Below are 16,666 nucleotides of genomic sequence, written 5' to 3' on the forward strand. Positions count from 1 at the left end.
AGAATGCCTTGCATGGGTGATGGGTTCGGCATTTGAAATTCACTCAGCTGGCCTTTGTCTGAAGGCAAGGCAGATGATCGTGGGTGGTGCGGGCCACTAGTGTCATCAAGGTGGCCTGTTCTCTGCTCAAACTAAAATGAGCTTGATTTCTCAGTGGCAGAGCATGGTTCCATGTGAACTGGTCAGTAAGCACATAGTGACTAGGTGTCACATACCCAATCCTGCAGTGGATACGGAAGCAGCTGCCTCTGAGGTTTGGCAGCAAGGAGGATAAAGGGGGTGGGTTTGTAAACGAATCCCTGATCCACATCCAGTCCAGTTCCGTGGATGCCCGCAATATGATAAGGGCCGGAGTACAATGTTTTGAATGAAATGCTGAGTACAGTGTCTTGAATGAAAGACCCACCAGCCAAGGCCAAGGGTGTGTACATGTGTTTGTCAGGCGAGAAAAAAACATTAACTGAGCACTAACTCTGTGCCTAGTTGTGTGCGTGGAGCCGAGGAGGTAGAAATGAATCCTACCAAACCCGACTTCTGCCCCTACTGGGCTCAAGTTCTGGGTGTCACTAACCAAAAGGGGCACCGAGGTGGTATTGGGCTGTGGGCTGCGCTGGGTGGGTGCAAAAGAAAGGAATGACGGGAAGGGCTAGGAGGGGGAGGTAACCCAGAGGACCCCAACCCAGGCCTCACCTGAGTCTCCTAAATGAGCCAGTCAGGCAGTCCGTCTGGGGGTGTTCCAGGCCTTGAGGGGAGGGCTGAAGGGTCTGTGGTGTAGGACTCTGTCCGCTTTTCCTGGTGGCTGCTTTGTGATCACTGAGGTGCTCCCCCTCCTGGTGGGCTTTGAAATCGCACTGCTCAGCCCGCACCAGGGCTAGGCTGGGTGGGGCTGGAAAAGCCCTATGGAGCTCACTGGTCCCATTTCCCTGCCCCAGGCAGGCCAGCATCAAAGTCACAGTGAACCAAGAGAATCTCCTACCCCTTATCCGTGGCCTGCCATCAGGGCACTAAGGACAGCTTGTGGGTATTTTGGTCCCCATCCCTTGCTGGGTCAGAGTAGGAAAGCCGTTCAGAACAGCAGCCCAGGGAGTTCAGAGCTATAATTTGACATTTGGAGACACAGGGCTCTGGACACGAGTGTAGTACGTGCCATCTGCCCAGAGGTGGCAGGAAGTGGGAAAGAGCACAAGTCTGGACCCTAGGACAGTTGCAAGGCTCAGCTATGGCACCAGTGGCTCTGGGTAAGTGCGGCTAAGTCACCTGAGCTCTCTGGGGTACCCGTTGCCTTAGTCTGAAACGGATCTCGTAATTGCCATCATATTGACTGACTGGCCTCTTGGTGCATATGTTGTAAGCTGTGTGCTGCTCCTCGGTATCATTCCGGGGAATTAGGGTTCCAGTTGGCGTTCCCGTCCCACAAGGGTTGAACTTGGTGGGAAGGGAAGGCTCATCTGCTCACTTCCTTGACTTAGTGTTGAGCGTGGTTTTCACACACCTTCCCTGATCTCTGGTTACTCTTAAGAGACACAACAGGAAGGTGGGGGCGGGGGGGAGGGTCCCCAAGACCACAGCAGGCCTGTGTTCTGATGTTGCAGATGGTGGAGAGCATGAAGTACCCTTTTCGGCAAGGCATGCGGCTGGAGGTGGTGGACAAGGCCCAGGTGTCACGGACCCGCATGGCCGTTGTGGACACAGTAATTGGGGGTCGCCTTCGGCTCCTCTATGAGGATGGCGACAGCGATGACGACTTCTGGTGCCACATGTGGAGCCCCCTGATCCACCCAGTGGGTTGGTCACGGCGCGTTGGCCATGGCATCAAGCTTTCAGGTTAGCAGAGCCCCAGGCCAGCGTGACACGGGTTCTGCTGCCCAGGTCCTAGGTAGGAGCATCTCTATACCCCACAACAATCCTCTGTGGTAGAGGTGAGCATTTCTATCCTGTAGTTGGTGATAACAAGGTCCAGAGAGGTTGGGTGATTTGACCAAGGTCACTCAGCTTGTAAGTGGTATGATCGATCTGAACCCAGAGGCTGCAGACCCCATCCTCTCCATGTGATGTGGGAAGCATCTGGATCTGAAGGGTTCAGTAGTCCCTACAGAGAGCTCCTGATGTTTTCTGTCTTCCGGTCTGGGGGGATAGGCAGGTAGGGAGTGCTGAGATACAGGTTAGAGCATATGCAGGGCAATCTCCACATTTCTGCGGATAGTATGGAGGTGGCCCTGTTGGCAGCCTTCAACTCCCTTCTCTCCCTTGCTCCCAAAAGAGAGGCGCAGTGACATGGCCCACCATCCCACCTTCCGGAAAATCTACTGTGATGCTGTTCCTTACCTGTTCAAGAAGGTGAGGCATAGCCCTTGGAGCCTTTCGTCTTGTCTGTAGGTCCATTCCAGACCTTGGGACCCTGGGATGTTCCTTTCCTTCCCCCGTCTCCTTCCCGAGCCTATGGCAGGTGAGGCCTGCTCCCCCACCCTCCACCTGGGCCACCCAGAGATTCCCCAGCTGCCCCATTCCTTTAAGGTTCGAGCTGTCTACACGGAAGGTGGTTGGTTTGAGGAAGGGATGAAACTGGAAGCCATTGACCCCCTGAATCTGGGCAACATCTGCGTGGCAACCATCTGCAAGGTGAGCCTGGGCCCGACCCTACAGCCTCTAGTGCGGTTTTCTGAAGCCTTTGAGGTGGCTCCGAGCTCTGCACACCTTCCCCACTCCGGCTGCTCCTGGAGTACCGGACTTTTGTGAGGAGAGGGCTCATCTGCTCCTTGCTCAACATCTGCTTTCGTGTCGGATCCGAGGCACAATGGACAGGTGCTTATTGAACACCTGGCCCGAGCCTGGTCCTGTGTCAGGTGTAGGCCCCGCGCCGTCAGCCTCCCTGGAGGCCTTTCCGCTGCCTCGTGTCCTCTCCTCTGAGGGCTGGAGCCACAGCCATGCTGACTTTGCTGCACACTGTACGTTATTGCTGCAACCTGAGGAGCAAATGGCCCCTGGGGGACATGCTGATTTGTCCATCCAGCCAGACTTCTCCAGGCTGGGCCTGTGTGCTCATCACTGAAAACACTGGCAAAAAGATGTAGTCCCTGCAGGAACAGCATTTGCTGTCCAGTGAGGAAGGTAAATAATGTCACACGTACGGGTTACAGGGGCGCTGAGTGCTCCAAAGCAGAAGCTCGGGGAAGGCCGAGATCTAGCTCTCCGCACACCGCTGATCTGCCTGCTCTCTAGCCACCTGCCCCTTGGATGGGGGTATAGCTCATGATACCGTGGTGTCTGCCTTCTCCCCACCCGCTAGGTTCTCCTGGACGGCTACCTCATGATCTGTGTGGACGGGGGACCTTCCACAGATGGCTCAGACTGGTTCTGTTACCATGCCTCCTCCCACGCTATCTTCCCAGCTACCTTCTGCCAAAAGAATGACATTGAGCTCACACCACCTAAAGGTAAGACCAGCCTTACAGTCAGAAAGGGTAGAGTGTGGCCACAGGCCCAGATTCCTGGCCAAGCCAGACCCTGGGGCTTGGAGTCTCAGAGTGGATTGGAAAGGTGTCTGAGCCACCCAAGGCCAACACTACCAGCCCTTACACTGGGCTGACCGGGCTCTATGACTAGTGTGTGGTTTGGTGAGCAGAGCTCCAACTGTTCCTTTGGGCAGTGAACAACCTGTACAACAGGACCATGGTCCTAGAGCAGGTACCAGTCCGGGGAGGAGAGAAGAAGGCTGCTGGGGAGACTCCAGACTGGGTCCTGATCCAGTTGCAGGTGCCCCTTTGGCATGTGCTCCTTTCTTGGATTCCCTCCTGCCTCCCCCCCTTTCCCTCCACGTTTATACTTTCTGCTTCTCCAGGCTACGAATCACACACTTTCAGCTGGGACACCTACTTGGAGAAGACCAAGTCAAAAGCAGCTCCATCGAGACTCTTTAACATGGTAAGGAAACTGAGGAAGCACGGGGTCTGGGTGGCCCTGCCTGCTCTCGGGGTATTAATTCCAACCCCCTTCTCTTCCCTTGAGTCAGTACTCTGGAGACCAGCCACTTCCGGGGAGAAGTCCCAAACTCTGCCATAGGCATTCTACCTAACAGTCGAGCCGGTCCCTTTCCCGGAGGGACTGGTGCTTGGGAGCAGAGGGCAGCGGGATCACTGTCAAGGGACCCTTCCCCACAGGCGCTCCCAGCCCATTGCCTCTCCCCAGTTGTGCCCCACCGGGGCCGGGAGCTGGCCATGGTCACTGCTGCTTCCTCCCGTCCCTAGGACTGCCCCAACCACGGCTTCAAGGTGGGCATGAAGCTGGAGGCCGTGGACCTGATGGAACCCCGGCTCATCTGCGTGGCCACGGTGAAGCGGGTGGTGCATAGGCTCCTCAGCATCCACTTTGACGGCTGGGACAGCGAATACGACCAGTGGGTGGACTGTGAGTCTCCAGACATCTACCCCGTCGGCTGGTGTGAGCTCACCGGCTACCAGCTCCAGCCACCCGTGGCCGCAGGTCTGGGCTCTCGCGGCCCCAAGAGGCTCTTGACACGTTGCTTTCCTTTTTCCTTCCTGCCAACCACTCCCGCTGCCCCGTGCCTACCTCATTCTTTGGCATGAGATCGAGAAGTCTCCTGGACCACTTCTAACTAGAGTGGCCCTCGTGTCCCCACCTCCCGCTCCTGACTTCTCTGTCTCCCTCTCCCTCTGGCCTGCAGAGCGCCTTCCTTGATCTTGCCCACTCTGTCATATGCTCGTGCCCTTGTGCACACAGGTAAACCTCCCAGGTCCCTCGGAGCAGCCCTGGTGACGAGGGTGGGAAGAAGGGACAGCTGCTCTCCAGTCCCTCCCCCATTCTCATTGCCCAACTTTGGCTTTCCTTCTTGGGGTGTCCCATGTGTAGGGGAGGCAAGTGAGGGGTGGGCAGGGGGTCTTGGGACGTGCCTATACCTTGTTCTCTTAGAACTCTCTTCTTACCTCTTACTCTCATCTTTTAACAGAGCCGACCACACCTCTGAAGGCCAAAGAGGCCACGAAGAAGAAAAAGAAACAGTTTGGGAAGAAAAGTAAGTGATGCACTGAAGCAGGCGGGGCTGGCGTGGGGCCTGGGACCAGCTGGGCCTGTGTCCCTGGATGTAGAGCAGGAGTCACCACTTAGGTAGCACTCTTCTCGATCCCTCCATCTCCTCTTCCTTGCCCTTTGGCCCCAACATACCTGTCAGCCTATGTCTTAAGGGACCCGAGGACACACAGGGAGTCTTCAGTCTCTGGCACTGGTCAGGATGGCGAGGAAAAGAGGCAAGAGATTGTAATTATAAGCGAGAAAGGGGGGAGGGATCCCCATCTCTGCTGCCCTGTGGTCAGAGTCGCTGCAACCCCGTCGGCTGTTTGAAAGTGTGAGGTATGGAGGGGGTGGCGGTTTCTCCCCAAGCCTGTCATTCTTCCCTTGTGACACTCAGGGGTGAGAGGGCAGCCACTGAACTTTGGTGTCCTCTCCTTAGGCGAGGCCCCACTCTTAACACTTGATCTTAGCCAAAAGGCCGAGAAGCGATACCCCCACTCTTAACAGATCCTGAGCCCTGTGTGGGCTCAGCTTGAGGGGACAGCAGGTGGGGCAGGGTAGGGAGGAGAGAAGGTAAAGCCATCCTTCAGAGCCGCTGGCGTGTGGCCGTGAGGTCATCTCCACGATGTGGCACCATACACAGAAGAGGTTGTCCAGAAATGAGGAGGAAACAGACGGGGTCCCTGTGTGGGATTAAGGTCGTATGAGGGTTTGGGTTTGATCACATGGGAAGACCCTGTACCGTTCACAGTAGTGGGGCTGCGAAAGTCACTTCACAGGTGAAGGAAGGAAAGACCGGAAGAGGGAAGGAAGCTCCGCAAGCAGGACGGGGTGGTGTTAACCCCCTACTGGAGAGAGCCTCTCTGAGCCTTGGGCACACAGCTCTGAGGGGCAGCGTCGCTCTTCTGATGTCACCGCCCCTGCTCGCCGCTGTCTGAGACCCAGCCTTCAAGCCGCACGTGGATACCGCCTTGTGCTGGGTTTAATTCTGTTTTTATTCAAAGGGAAAAGAATACCACCGAGCAAGACCCGGCCCCTCAGACAGGGGTCCAAGAAGCCCCTGCTGGAGGACGACCTGCAGGCCGCCGAGAAGATCTCATCGGAGCCTGTTCCTGAAGAGAGTAAGAGCCTCCCGGGCGGGATCAAGGCAGGGCCGGCCTGCGCCAGTGCTCAGAGGCGGCCCTTCTCCTTCCCCACCTGGGCACAGAAGAGGAGAGTCAAGTGTGAAGGGACTTCTCTGGGCACCCAGCAGTCCTTGTTGGACCACTGGGCCTGGAGAGCTTCCCAAACACCCACCCCCGACTCTGAACGGAGCCGCACACCTCCAGCCGGGCCCTCTCCGTCTCTGCGGCCCGCCCCGCAGGGGCAAGGCGCCATTCCCGCCTCCCCGCCACTTCCTGAGGGCCCCCCTTCATAGGGAGCCAGAGCCTGAGCCCCCTGCCCTTCCAGAGTTTCACGCACACTCACTCTGTTCTCCCCGCCCTCCCCACCTCCCTTCCTCTTTAGTCATTGCTGTGCGTGTGAAGGAAGAGCATCTAGACATGGCCACACCTGACAAAGCCCCGAGTCCAGAGCTGCCTGTTCCCATCGAGAACATCAAACAGGAGACAGACGACTGAGCCTTCCCCACAGCCAGCCCGGGGCTTCTCTGTTGCTACCGCCCCTCACCCCACTTTAGTCGGGAGAATGAGCCTTTTTTGCATAAGTTCTGCCAGGTGCTGTGAAGGCCAGGCCCCCAAGGACCTCTGTCCTCCTCCCTGGCGAGGCCTGAGTGACTGGCACTGCCTGAGGCCTCCGCGTTGGTCTCTGAGTGTCTCCTCCAGCTAGAGTTCCCAAAGCTCTTTCTACAGCAACCTCCCTCCACACCCACCACACCCCTCGGCCGCCGGGGTCGGGGGCTGCCCCCCGTCACACTGCAAGACAAGTCCGTGAAGGGTGTGTGTGTCTGAGCAAGTCCTGTAATAAAGGCCTGGAGCAGCTCTGAGGGGGAGGCCGTTGCGGGCTGGTGGTGGGTGGCGTGGGTGCCTGAAAGCAGCCACGTGGAGCAGCCTCTCGCCTCTGGGGTTGGCACCCTGCCTCTCGCACCCTAGGGAGATCAGGGAGCCGTGCAGGCACCCAGCCCTGGCAGCTAAGAAGCAGTGACCGGGATACAGGTTTCGGTGACTTGTGGGATGACTTTGACCCTGTTTTTGCTGTTGACATGAGTACTGACCCCCATTTCTTAGAACAGTGTAGAGGTGGAGTCTGCTCCCCAGGGCAGGGTAGGCTAGCGGGGACCTGGGGAGGTGAGGACCACACAGGCCCCTGTGCCACTTGGGGAGCTGGAGGAGGGGGCTGCAGAGGCAGCAGGGCCGGAAGGGAGACGGCCGCCAGAGCTGTGCTTCACCTGCTCGGAGCCCAGCTCGGCTGGGACCTGCCCTTCTCCTGGTTGACAGGGAGAGAGTCGCGGGGCCTTGGTGAGGGGCAGTGGTCAGCTCTGCTGGCTGAGGGGACCCTAAGGGAGCCCCTGGAGGAAGGGAGATGAGGGTAACGGGACACGCTTCCTGGCTCCCTGTCCTTTCCTGTCCATGCCCCTCTCTGATAGTACATTTTAGAAGTTCACCTAGTGTCTGCCCAAATTTTAGTTGCTTTCATTTTTCCCAGTTAACCTCCTTGGAAACTGTCCCCTCCCTCTGTCTCTCCAATAACTCTTCCCAAACGTAAGGTGGGGCAGCTGACCTTTATTTCCTGTCTTTGGGTGGAGAGGCGCTGCCAGGTGGGTTCCTGTGGGCGTCCAGCTGCCTCCTCTGAGCTGGTCAGGCTGCCACCGCCTGTGCTTGCTGGGTAGGGTGCTGGCTGTGCATTTGTTCAGGACCTGGGCTGTTTGGGCTTCCCCAGAGATGGGGTGACCCGCCTAAGCGAAGCTGATTTCCAGTCATTTCTTCCAGAGAGAATTTGATCCTGACTCCTTTGCTAAAGGCACTAGGAAAGCCCGCCCGCTGTAGAAACCAGGCCCAGAAAGTGGCCTGTCCCTGCAACCTGCATTCCCCAGAACGTGACTAGATTTGGAACCTGTGAAGATCAAGGACAGAGGGGCCATGCCCTCCCCTGCTATTACTTACACCCCAGACCTGGGCGGTGATGGGTCAGTGGCCTTAGACCCCCCCACCCCACCGCCAGGAGGAAGACAGCCTGGGTATGCACTTTGGCTCTGCTGTGCACCCACGGAGGGCTTGCAGGGTCGTGTTCCCAGCTGAAGCTAGCTCATCGCCCCCAAAGCCCCTGCAGTTTGGAGGGCCAGCTCCGGGGCTTTTGGGGAAACTGGACCATATAGGATCATAACCTTTAGCTCCTTCCTGGATGAAGTGATGCCTGCGCGTGCCCCAATAAGGATGGCAGGGGTGGAGGACAAGTCTGGCTGCCATTCCAGCCCTCAACTGGCCTCCCCGGACTTCCTGAAGTCGTTTGTCAGATTTCCGTTTCTTAGAGCAGAGTGTATTGTGATCGGGCACCTCCCAGTATCGATTACGAAGGCTGGCTTCACACAGGAGGACGATGAATAAATGCTGCCTGTCATCTTTTGAGTGGCCCATCTCCATAGCAACCACATGCTGGATGATCCTTTACATTTCTGCCATTCCTCTCTTGCAAAACCCTGAGTTCCCCAGAGGCTGGGCCTGTGCCTTGTCTGCCCCAGTGGCCTGGTCCTAAGTTACCCCAGTGAGTGTGAGCGCGTGACACGAAAATACGAAACTTGTGTTGCTGGGGCCTAAAGATCTGTCTCTTCCATCCTGGGTGGAGGTGTCTGTTGGCTTCGGAGATGCTTACACTCCAGACACGGGACCAGCTTTGCACCTCAGTTGCCCTAGGAGGGAACTGGTCTGGAGTCCTGGGGGCAGGGGGGCTGCTGGCTGGGAGATCCTCCTGAAGCACCCCTTCCCCGCCTCGTGCCACTGCTGCCTGATCTGCAGTGGCTCCCTGGTGCGGACTGGACCGGGTGCAAACGCACACACCCCCGTCACCCAGTCTGGACACTTGGCTCTACTCGAGGGATGGGGGCGGCAAGGGAACTGCCATTCGTAACAGCCTCAGGTGCTAAGTCAGACACGTTTACACAGTTTAGTTCGCCTTCACAGGGGCCCTGAGGTGCGTGTCAGCTCCATTTTACGGATGAGGAGAAGGCTTATCATACTAACTTCGTTTCTTAAATTCACAACAGTAAAATGACAGCAGTGGGATTAAATCCAGGGTGGTCTGCTGTGTTACAACTGGTATTCATTCATTCACTCGTTCATTCATTCTCCTTTCTGAAGCATCTTCCACATGCCAGACATCACGCTAGAGTTTGGGGCCTCCAAAGAGACCAAGGCGTGCGTGGTCCAGCCATGGCCATCAGCAAGGTGAACACGCCCAGCCCAGAAGAGGGCTCAGGGCCCTGTGTGACCCTTGAGGTCAGGGCCCTTCTCTTCCCACTCCACCCCCCCCCCCCTTTTGTTAAGTAGTCCCCACACCCAACATAGAAACAAGATAACGAATCCCACGCTCTACCACCTGAGCCAAGCACCCCTGGGCCCCTTATCTTTCAATTCCTTTGTATTCCTGGGAGGAAACCGCCAAAATAAAAATGAAAGACCTATGTAACGCCAGGGCTAGCGTTCAGGCGATTATCTCCATGTCCGAGGGGTTGGAGGAAGGGGACAGCCTCAGACATACGGATTCCTGCTGCAGCCCGGATGCGGGGACAGGGAGTCAGGATTGCGGGGTCTTTCCTTTTAACAAGCCCTGGCCTGCAGCTGGGCCCGTCAGCCTCAGCTCCTGAGCCAAGCTCGGCCTCCACACGCCCTCCCCCGGGGCCGCTGTCGGGAGGGAACGCTGATGCTGTTCGTTAGCCTTAGCTGGAAGTCCCTGCCACACGGGTGTCAGCCGAGATTAATGCCACTGTCATTGACACCAATTCCAGATCTGATCTCAAAGGCACAATTGCTCACCTTCAGCTTGGGGTTGTAGCAGTTCCTTCCTCCCAGCCTACCTCACAAGGAACACCGAATGGTGTAACCTCCACCCCCCACCCCCCCCCGCAAAAAGAAGATGTACCTCAGAGTGAGACCTCAGAAATAGGGTCTTCACGGAGGTAATCAAGTTAAAACAAGGTCATTAGGTTGAGTCCTAATCCAGTATGACTCCTGCCCTTAAGAAAAGGGGGAATTTGGACTCGGATCTGGCAGGAAGACATGAAGGGACGGGGAGGTTCCATATGAACTCGGACAGAGACCGCATGGTGCCACCACAAGCCGAGAGACATCTGGGGCTACCAGAGGCTGGAAGGGGCACAGAAGGCTCTCCCCTGCAGCCTTCAGAGGGAGCACAGCCCCACCGGCGACACCCTCATCTCAGACTTCGAACCTCCAGAACAGCGAGGCAAAAACGTCTTGGCCTGAGCCGCCCAGTGTGTGGTACTTTTTTACAGCAGCCCCTGGGAACTGGTACACCTTCTAATGGACCCCAGGCCCCCCAAGTCTTCACCACGCAGGTCCAGAGGCAGGCTGAGCCTTCGTCTCCCCAGGGCCCACTTTTCTGTTCTCATTTTCCCTCTTAGGGCCGGCCTCTCCCCTAGAGCCCCCACTGCCCCCCCCACCACACAGCAGCGGTTCCCACGGTCAAGGGTACCCGGATCCGGCTCCCCCTTCTCTGACGTGCTGCGTAACTTGGCTACAACCGGGGGCTCGAGGATGTGAGCATAAATGTCAGGCGGGTGATGGAACGACACGGAGCGGGGTGCAGCCCGTGGCCGGCGAGCAGCGGGAGGCCACGACGGCCCCTGCGCTCCTGCTCTCTCTGTCCCAGGTGTGAGCTGGGCCCTGGAGGTCAGGAAACTGTGGGATCAACGATGATCCGGCAAATACAGTGACGGTGGCATTACTTTTAGGGACACGTCGGGTCCAGGTATTCTGTGGCTTATCGGAAAGGCCAGTGTCCCACAGGATGAAATTGTGCAGTTGTTTCCTCACAGACCCATCTGGGCCCGGCCAAAGGTGGGGGAGCTGAGGAGCGGGGACAGATACGACCGAATGGAAACAGCAGAGTCATTGCCCAGGTCTGGAACCACATGAATTGGGACCAAGAGAAGTCAGACCTCTGCTACCCTGGGGGCTTTGGAACCTGACCCACCCACCGAGGCCTCCCACCAACCTGCCAACCTTGTCTGCTCTCCACCGTCTCCCCTTCCCGGGGCTGCTCCTGGCACTGGGCCTGGCGGCCGGCGTCCGCTTGGCCTTCCTGGCAGCCCAGCCTGGGCAGGTTTCAAAAACAGTCGTCGCAGCCTTCACCCTCTGGCCATGGGCACTGGGAGGGCTGGCACACGTGGCCCCCACACGCAGGTTCAGCCCAGTGAGCCACCTGAGGAGAGGAGAGGAGATCCTCAGGAACCGGCAGCGAGGGCACACTCTGGAGGGAACCCTGGCCCAGCCCGTCACTGATTAGGGGACCCAGAGCGAGTCACTTCAAACCTCAAATCCCTTCTCTGTAAAAAGGGGATAGGAATAGTAATAAATAGTTACAGAGGGCTTAGGGCGCTCCAGACGATGTTCAAATCGACCTATATATGCTAGCTGACAAGGTAATCCTTTTTTTTTTTTTTTTTTAACTTTTTAACGTTTATTTTTGAAAGAGAGAGAGGGAAAGAGTGTGAGCACGAGCAGGGAAGGGGCAGAGAGAGAGGGAGACACAGAATCGGAAACAGACTCCAAGCTCCGGGCTGTCAGCACAGAGCCCGATGTGGGGCTTGAACTCAGGAACGGTGAGATCATGACCTGAGCTGAAGTTGGACGCTTAACTGACTGAGCCACCCAGGGACCCCGACAAGGTAAGTCTTACAAAGAACGCCTATGAGGTGGACACAGTTCCTGTCATCCCCTTCACAGATGAGGGAATGGCACAGAGAAGTCACCAGGCCCAAAGTCAATCGCAGAGAAGGACTTGAGTTCTTTCTGCTCTCCTATGAAATCAGTGACATGCCCACAAGTATTTGTTAGGTTCCACCCCCCGCTAGGCTGGGTGGATCTCATTCCCGCTTTGTTGATGAGGGAATCCGGGCCCAGACAAGTCTACCCCAAGCCTCACGCACTTCTGGCTCCCTCGGGAAGGGCAGGGGGCTCTGGCGGCACCCTCCCCCCGGAAGCCGCAGGCTGGCACAGACACGGTGCCCTGCGAAGAGGGCGGGGGCTTGACTGAGAGCAGCTGGTGGGTGTCCAGGTGGGGAGCTCACCTGTGCAGCGGGAGCAGCTGGCAGTCGCAGTGGAAGGGGTTGCCGCTGAGGTCAAGGAGCTCCAGCTGGCTGAGATGGGGCAGGGCAGGCACGGCCCGCAGCTGGTTCTTCTGTAGGTACAGGCTCTGGAGCCGGGGTCCCAGGCCCGAGAAGGCCCTGGGAGAAATCTGCAAGGAGACGCCAGGCCTTGGCGTGAGCTTCTACCGGGCCCGTCTCACCCCTAGGCCCGGGAGGTAGCCCCGTGCTCTCCCAGCAGAGGGGAGGCGGAGAGCCCAAGGTGGCCGGGGCAGTAAGGGCCGTGCTGGGATGGAGACCAGGCTGATCTGATCCCAAAGCACTTGCCCTTTGCACGCCACTCGGAGGCCCAGTTCATGGTTCTTTCTGCTCTGCCTGAACACGCCCCCCTAAAGGCAAGTCCTCTTGGTGGCTCCAGCCCTCCCTCAAAGTGTGTAACAACCGCATGGACCCACATTCCTCCTTCCTCCATGCTTAGGCGGTACCCTCCCTGGCAGGCCTGTGTGGCACCGAAATCTGCCCGGTCTGTCACCACCCCTAAGCTCCCTGGGCCGGGGGGGGGGGGGGGGGGGCGGGGGGCAGGTGTAGTGTCTGGCTTATCTCAGGGTCACCACGCCCCAGCCTCAGGCCTGGCACTGTGGGGGCAGCAGGGTTTGTTGAGTGAACGCACGCTGCATGAGGCCTCTTGTGGCCCGCCCCCCTCCCTTCCCCCCCTGTAGCCCTGTGCCCACCTGCTCCAGGCCACTGCTGTTCAGGAAGAGGTGCCGCAGTGACTGGCCCACAGACCGGAAGGCCCCATCCGGCAGAGCTTCGAGAGGGTTCCCCGAGAGCTGCAGCTCCAGGAGGGCAGGCAGCCCCTCCAAGGCCCCAGTGGGCACCTCTCGCAGTTGGTTCCTGTCAAGGTGCAGCTCCTCCAGCTCTCCAGCCGGGCCCACTGCCCCGGGGGCCACTTGGGCGATGCGGTTGCTGCTCAGGTAGAGCCAGCGCAAGGCCTGCGTGCCTGCCAGGTCCCCCGGTTCCAGGCGGTCCACGGCGTTGCTCTGCAGGTGCAGGGAAACGAGGCCGGGCACGGCGCGCAGGGCGGCCCCCGGCACTCGCCCGAAGCGGTTGCGCTCCAGGTACAGGTAGCCGAGGCGGGGGACCCCCTCGAAGGCAGCAGCGCTGAGGCCCGAGAGCCGGTTGTCAGAGAGGTAGAGGTAGATCAGGCTGCCCAGCCCCGCCAGGGCGCCCGCCTCCAGCTCCGTGATGCCGCAGTGCTGCAGGTGCAGCGACACCAGGCGGCCCAGGCCCGGGAAGGCCGCCCGGGGCAGCACGGGGAAGCGGTTCCGCCTCAGGTCCAGGAGCTGGGTGTCGCCGGGGAAGCCGCGGGGCACGGCCTGCAGGCCGCGGCCCTCGCAGCCGCTGTGCCGGGACTCGGAGACGCACACGCAGGCCCGCGGGCAGGGCTCGGCCGCCCCGTCGTCCCCCTTGGAGGCGCCCTCGGGGGCGCGGGGCCGCGCGGCCGCCAGCAGCAGCTCTTCCTCCTCCTCCTCCGCCCTGCCTCCGGTGCAGCGCAGGTCCGAGGGCCTCAGGGCGTCCAGGGCCTCGCCTCGAAGGCGCCGGGGGCCCCTGCACGCGCCGTCCGCGCGCACACGCGCCCGCGCCAGCCACTCGAGCAGCGGCCGGGCCTGGCAGCCGCACCACAGAGGGTTCCCCTGCAGCCTCAGCCGGCGCAGCTGCCCGGGGCCCTGCAGGGGCGGCAGGGTGTCCAGCTGGTTCCCACGGAGGTCCAGCGTGTGCAGGCGCGGGCAGCGGGCGAAGGCCCTGGGCTCCAGGGCCTGCAGGGCGCCGTGGTCCAGCGTCAGCTCCCGGAGGCCCGGCAGCGCCAGCCCGTCCTCCTCGCCCACGTAGGTGAAGGGGTTGTGGCCCAGCTCGAGCCGGGCCAGGGCGCGGGCCTGGGCCAAGGCTGCCCCCGGCAGGGCCTGCAGCTCGTTGTGGTGCAGGCTGAGCCGGCGCAGGGCGGGCAGGCCGGCCAGGGCCTCGGGGGCCAGCACGCTGAGGGCGTTGTGGGACAGCTGCAGCCAGCGGGCGCGCGTCAGCCCCTGGAAGGCCATGGCGGGCAGGTAGACGAGGGCGTTGTGGGCCAGGTTCAGGGTGGCCAGCGCACCCAGTGCCCCGAACGTGCCCGGCCGCAGCTCCTCCAGCATATTCCCCTGCAGCTCCAGCCGCTGCAGTGAGCCCAGCCCGTCCAGGGCTTCCTGGGGCAGGGAGCTCAGGCGGTTGGAGGCCAGGTTGAGGAGGAGCAGGCGGCCCAGGCCGCGGAAGGCGCCCTCGGCCACCAGCTCCACCTGGCAGTGCCGCAGGTCCAGATGTGTCAGGTAAGGCAGCTCCTGGAAGGCAGCTGGGGGGATCACCTTCAGCACGTTGCCTTGGAGGTCCAGCCGCTGAGTCAGCTGAGCGGGGAGAAGCAGGGGGGAGGCTGAGCGGCCCGCGCGCCTTGCCAACCTTGGCCTTGGCACGCACCGTTCCCTCACGTGGACGCTCCTCTCCCCCACACCTTTCCCTCGTTCTCTTCATCCTGCTCCCTGACACCTCCTCCAGGAAGCCTTCCTCCTTAGCCACCTGGGCACTTTTCACATTGAGCTGTCACTGCCCATGTACTTTCTCTCCTCTCCACTAGCTCCTGACTCCACAGAGCAGAGACCGTATCTTATTCCAGCATATCCCCTGTTCTCTCCAGTTCTCTCCCACAGGCTTTGTAGCTCATCCAGGACTTATCTTACACGTCACCTACTTGTTCCAAACACATAGAACTTTAACTAGGTCGTCTCCCCAGTGTTGGTTGTTATTCCCGTGTTACAGACGTGAAGACTGAGGCTCGGAGAGGAAAAATGACTTGTCAAGGTCTCCCAGTTAGGCAGTGACAGATCCACTGGTGCCAACCCAGGTTCCCCCTGCTGTCCTCCCTGCCCCCCCCCACCCCCCCCCCCCACCCCGCTGACCTCAGGGATGGCGTTTGGCACCTCAGTGAGGTTCTGGTGCCGACAGGCGACATGCCGCCTGGAATTGTCGCAAACGCACGTCTGTGGGCAGCGTTGGGCAGCCGCATGCCAAGCTGGGCCCGGTGGCAGCAGCAGGGGAAGCAGCAGCACCAAGGAGACGCTCCGGGGCCTGGGAGGGGGAGGGAGGGTCAGTTCATGGGGGCAGATGTCCCACGCTGTCCTTTCACCAAGCCCAGCTCCTGTTTCCAGGGCCCCTCGGACGTCTTTCTCCTTTGGCCCCAGGGAAAGTGTCATTGCCCTGAGCCTCACGACGCCCCGTGTGGCAGAGGCTCCATTCGCAGCCTGGTTTAACGCTGGAGGAAACTGAGGCTCAGAAAGGAGACCTGGCAAGTCCCTTCGACCATCTATCTGCCCCATGGCTCGATGAGTACTTGTTGAATGTGAGGATGAGCCAAGGGCTCAGAGGGTGTGCCGGGCTGTGGTGAGGCTCCGGGGTCCAGGGGAAGGCTGGGGCCTCCCAGTGTCAGGGTGGCAGAGAGAGAGGCAGCCAGGCCTCAGACAGATGTGGTGCCAGCTCCACGGTGGCGGGGAGCATACAGGCACCCACAGTGAGAAGACAGCCCGGCAGCCAGGGGGGAACCAGGCCAGGCCCCAGTTTGTAACGCAAGGTTTGGGGGACCAGGTATTGGGTCTGAGAGACTCAGGGAGCCTTAATTGGCAGGTGAGCAGGAGGCTTGGGCCTCTGTTTACGCCCCTGTTGTCCCTTCATCTTTGCCACCGCTCCAGTTCAGACTGGGGTGGGGGAGCTGAGCAGACGGGCTTGGGCTGTGCTTTGGGCAGCTCTGTCCCCTTACCTGTCCATCGTCCCCCAACTTCTCCACCCATTACCCAAGTGGACCCCTTGGCCTCACAACTACACCCACAGCTTGTCACTTCTTAGGGATGACTGTGCCCCAGGGCTCTCCTGGCTCCCCCACCCCATGCTTTGCCCACCACCAACCAGAGGGAACTTTCCAAAATGCAGATGGGCCCTGACGCCACCAGCTGAGAACCTTCCAGCATCTCTGCACGGCCTTTGGTGGAAAGCCCTGACTCCTGATCCTACCTGGAATGTGCTCAAATTGTCCAGTGTCACCCTCGGCTCCCTGACCATAAACACACATGACAGACCTTCCTCCTCGCCACCCGACACCTAACTCACCCAGCTCTTCCTTCTGTTCTCAGCTCACATCACAGCCTCTGGGCCGGGCCTCCACCCTCAGCCTCCCCAGCTCCGCTCACCGATGGTCACCATCTGTTGTTCAGTCTTCTAGAAGGCCGGGGCCGGTGACATCCTCCAGAGCCTGGGGTGAGGCCGAGGCTCCGGGTGGACAGGGGACGGGGCCCGTGGGGGCAGATCCCT

At 59.7% G+C, this 16,666-nt stretch overlaps 2 protein-coding genes across 2 annotated transcripts in view; one reads left to right on the forward strand and one right to left on the reverse strand.

The window, feature by feature from the left end:
* Positions 1-8,580, forward strand: part of L3MBTL2 (L3MBTL histone methyl-lysine binding protein 2) — a 20,811-nt gene extending 12,231 nt beyond the window's left edge. Inside the window, exons 9-17 of the mRNA XM_047867860.1 lie at positions 1,593-1,824; positions 2,261-2,337; positions 2,515-2,619; positions 3,287-3,434; positions 3,839-3,921; positions 4,245-4,479; positions 4,964-5,029; positions 6,030-6,146; positions 6,532-8,580. Coding sequence (XP_047723816.1) covers positions 1,593-1,824; positions 2,261-2,337; positions 2,515-2,619; positions 3,287-3,434; positions 3,839-3,921; positions 4,245-4,479; positions 4,964-5,029; positions 6,030-6,146; positions 6,532-6,644 — 1,176 coding nt within the window. The 3' untranslated portion in view covers positions 6,645-8,580. The remainder of the gene's footprint in view (positions 1-1,592; positions 1,825-2,260; positions 2,338-2,514; positions 2,620-3,286; positions 3,435-3,838; positions 3,922-4,244; positions 4,480-4,963; positions 5,030-6,029; positions 6,147-6,531) is intronic.
* Positions 6,137-16,033, reverse strand: CHADL (chondroadherin like). The gene is made up of 6 exons (XM_047867859.1): positions 16,017-16,033; positions 15,265-15,424; positions 13,015-14,715; positions 12,269-12,435; positions 11,202-11,400; positions 6,137-6,222 (listed from the first exon to the last, which is right to left on the reverse strand). The coding sequence occupies exons 1-6, from the start codon at positions 16,031-16,033 to the stop codon at positions 6,196-6,198; spliced, it is 2,271 nt and encodes a 756-aa protein (XP_047723815.1). The 3' UTR covers positions 6,137-6,195.
* Positions 16,034-16,666: the final 633 nt, after the last annotated feature.

This window comes from Prionailurus viverrinus, chromosome B4 (genome assembly GCF_022837055.1).
Source record: "Prionailurus viverrinus isolate Anna chromosome B4, UM_Priviv_1.0, whole genome shotgun sequence".
NCBI classification, from domain to species: Eukaryota; Metazoa; Chordata; class Mammalia; order Carnivora; family Felidae; genus Prionailurus; species Prionailurus viverrinus.

Bases quoted from the DNA above. Each gene is read 5' to 3' on its own strand.
- CHADL (XM_047867859.1), bottom strand. The intron at 14,716-15,264 runs GTCAGCGGGGTG...CTCCCCGCTCAG, and splicing joins TGCCAAACGCCATCCCTGAG to CTGACTCAGCGGCTGGACCT. The intron at 6,223-11,201 runs GTTGGCAGGTTG...TTCTGTGCCCAG, and splicing joins GACGGTGGAGAGCAGACAAG to GTGGGGAAGGAGAAGGGCCG.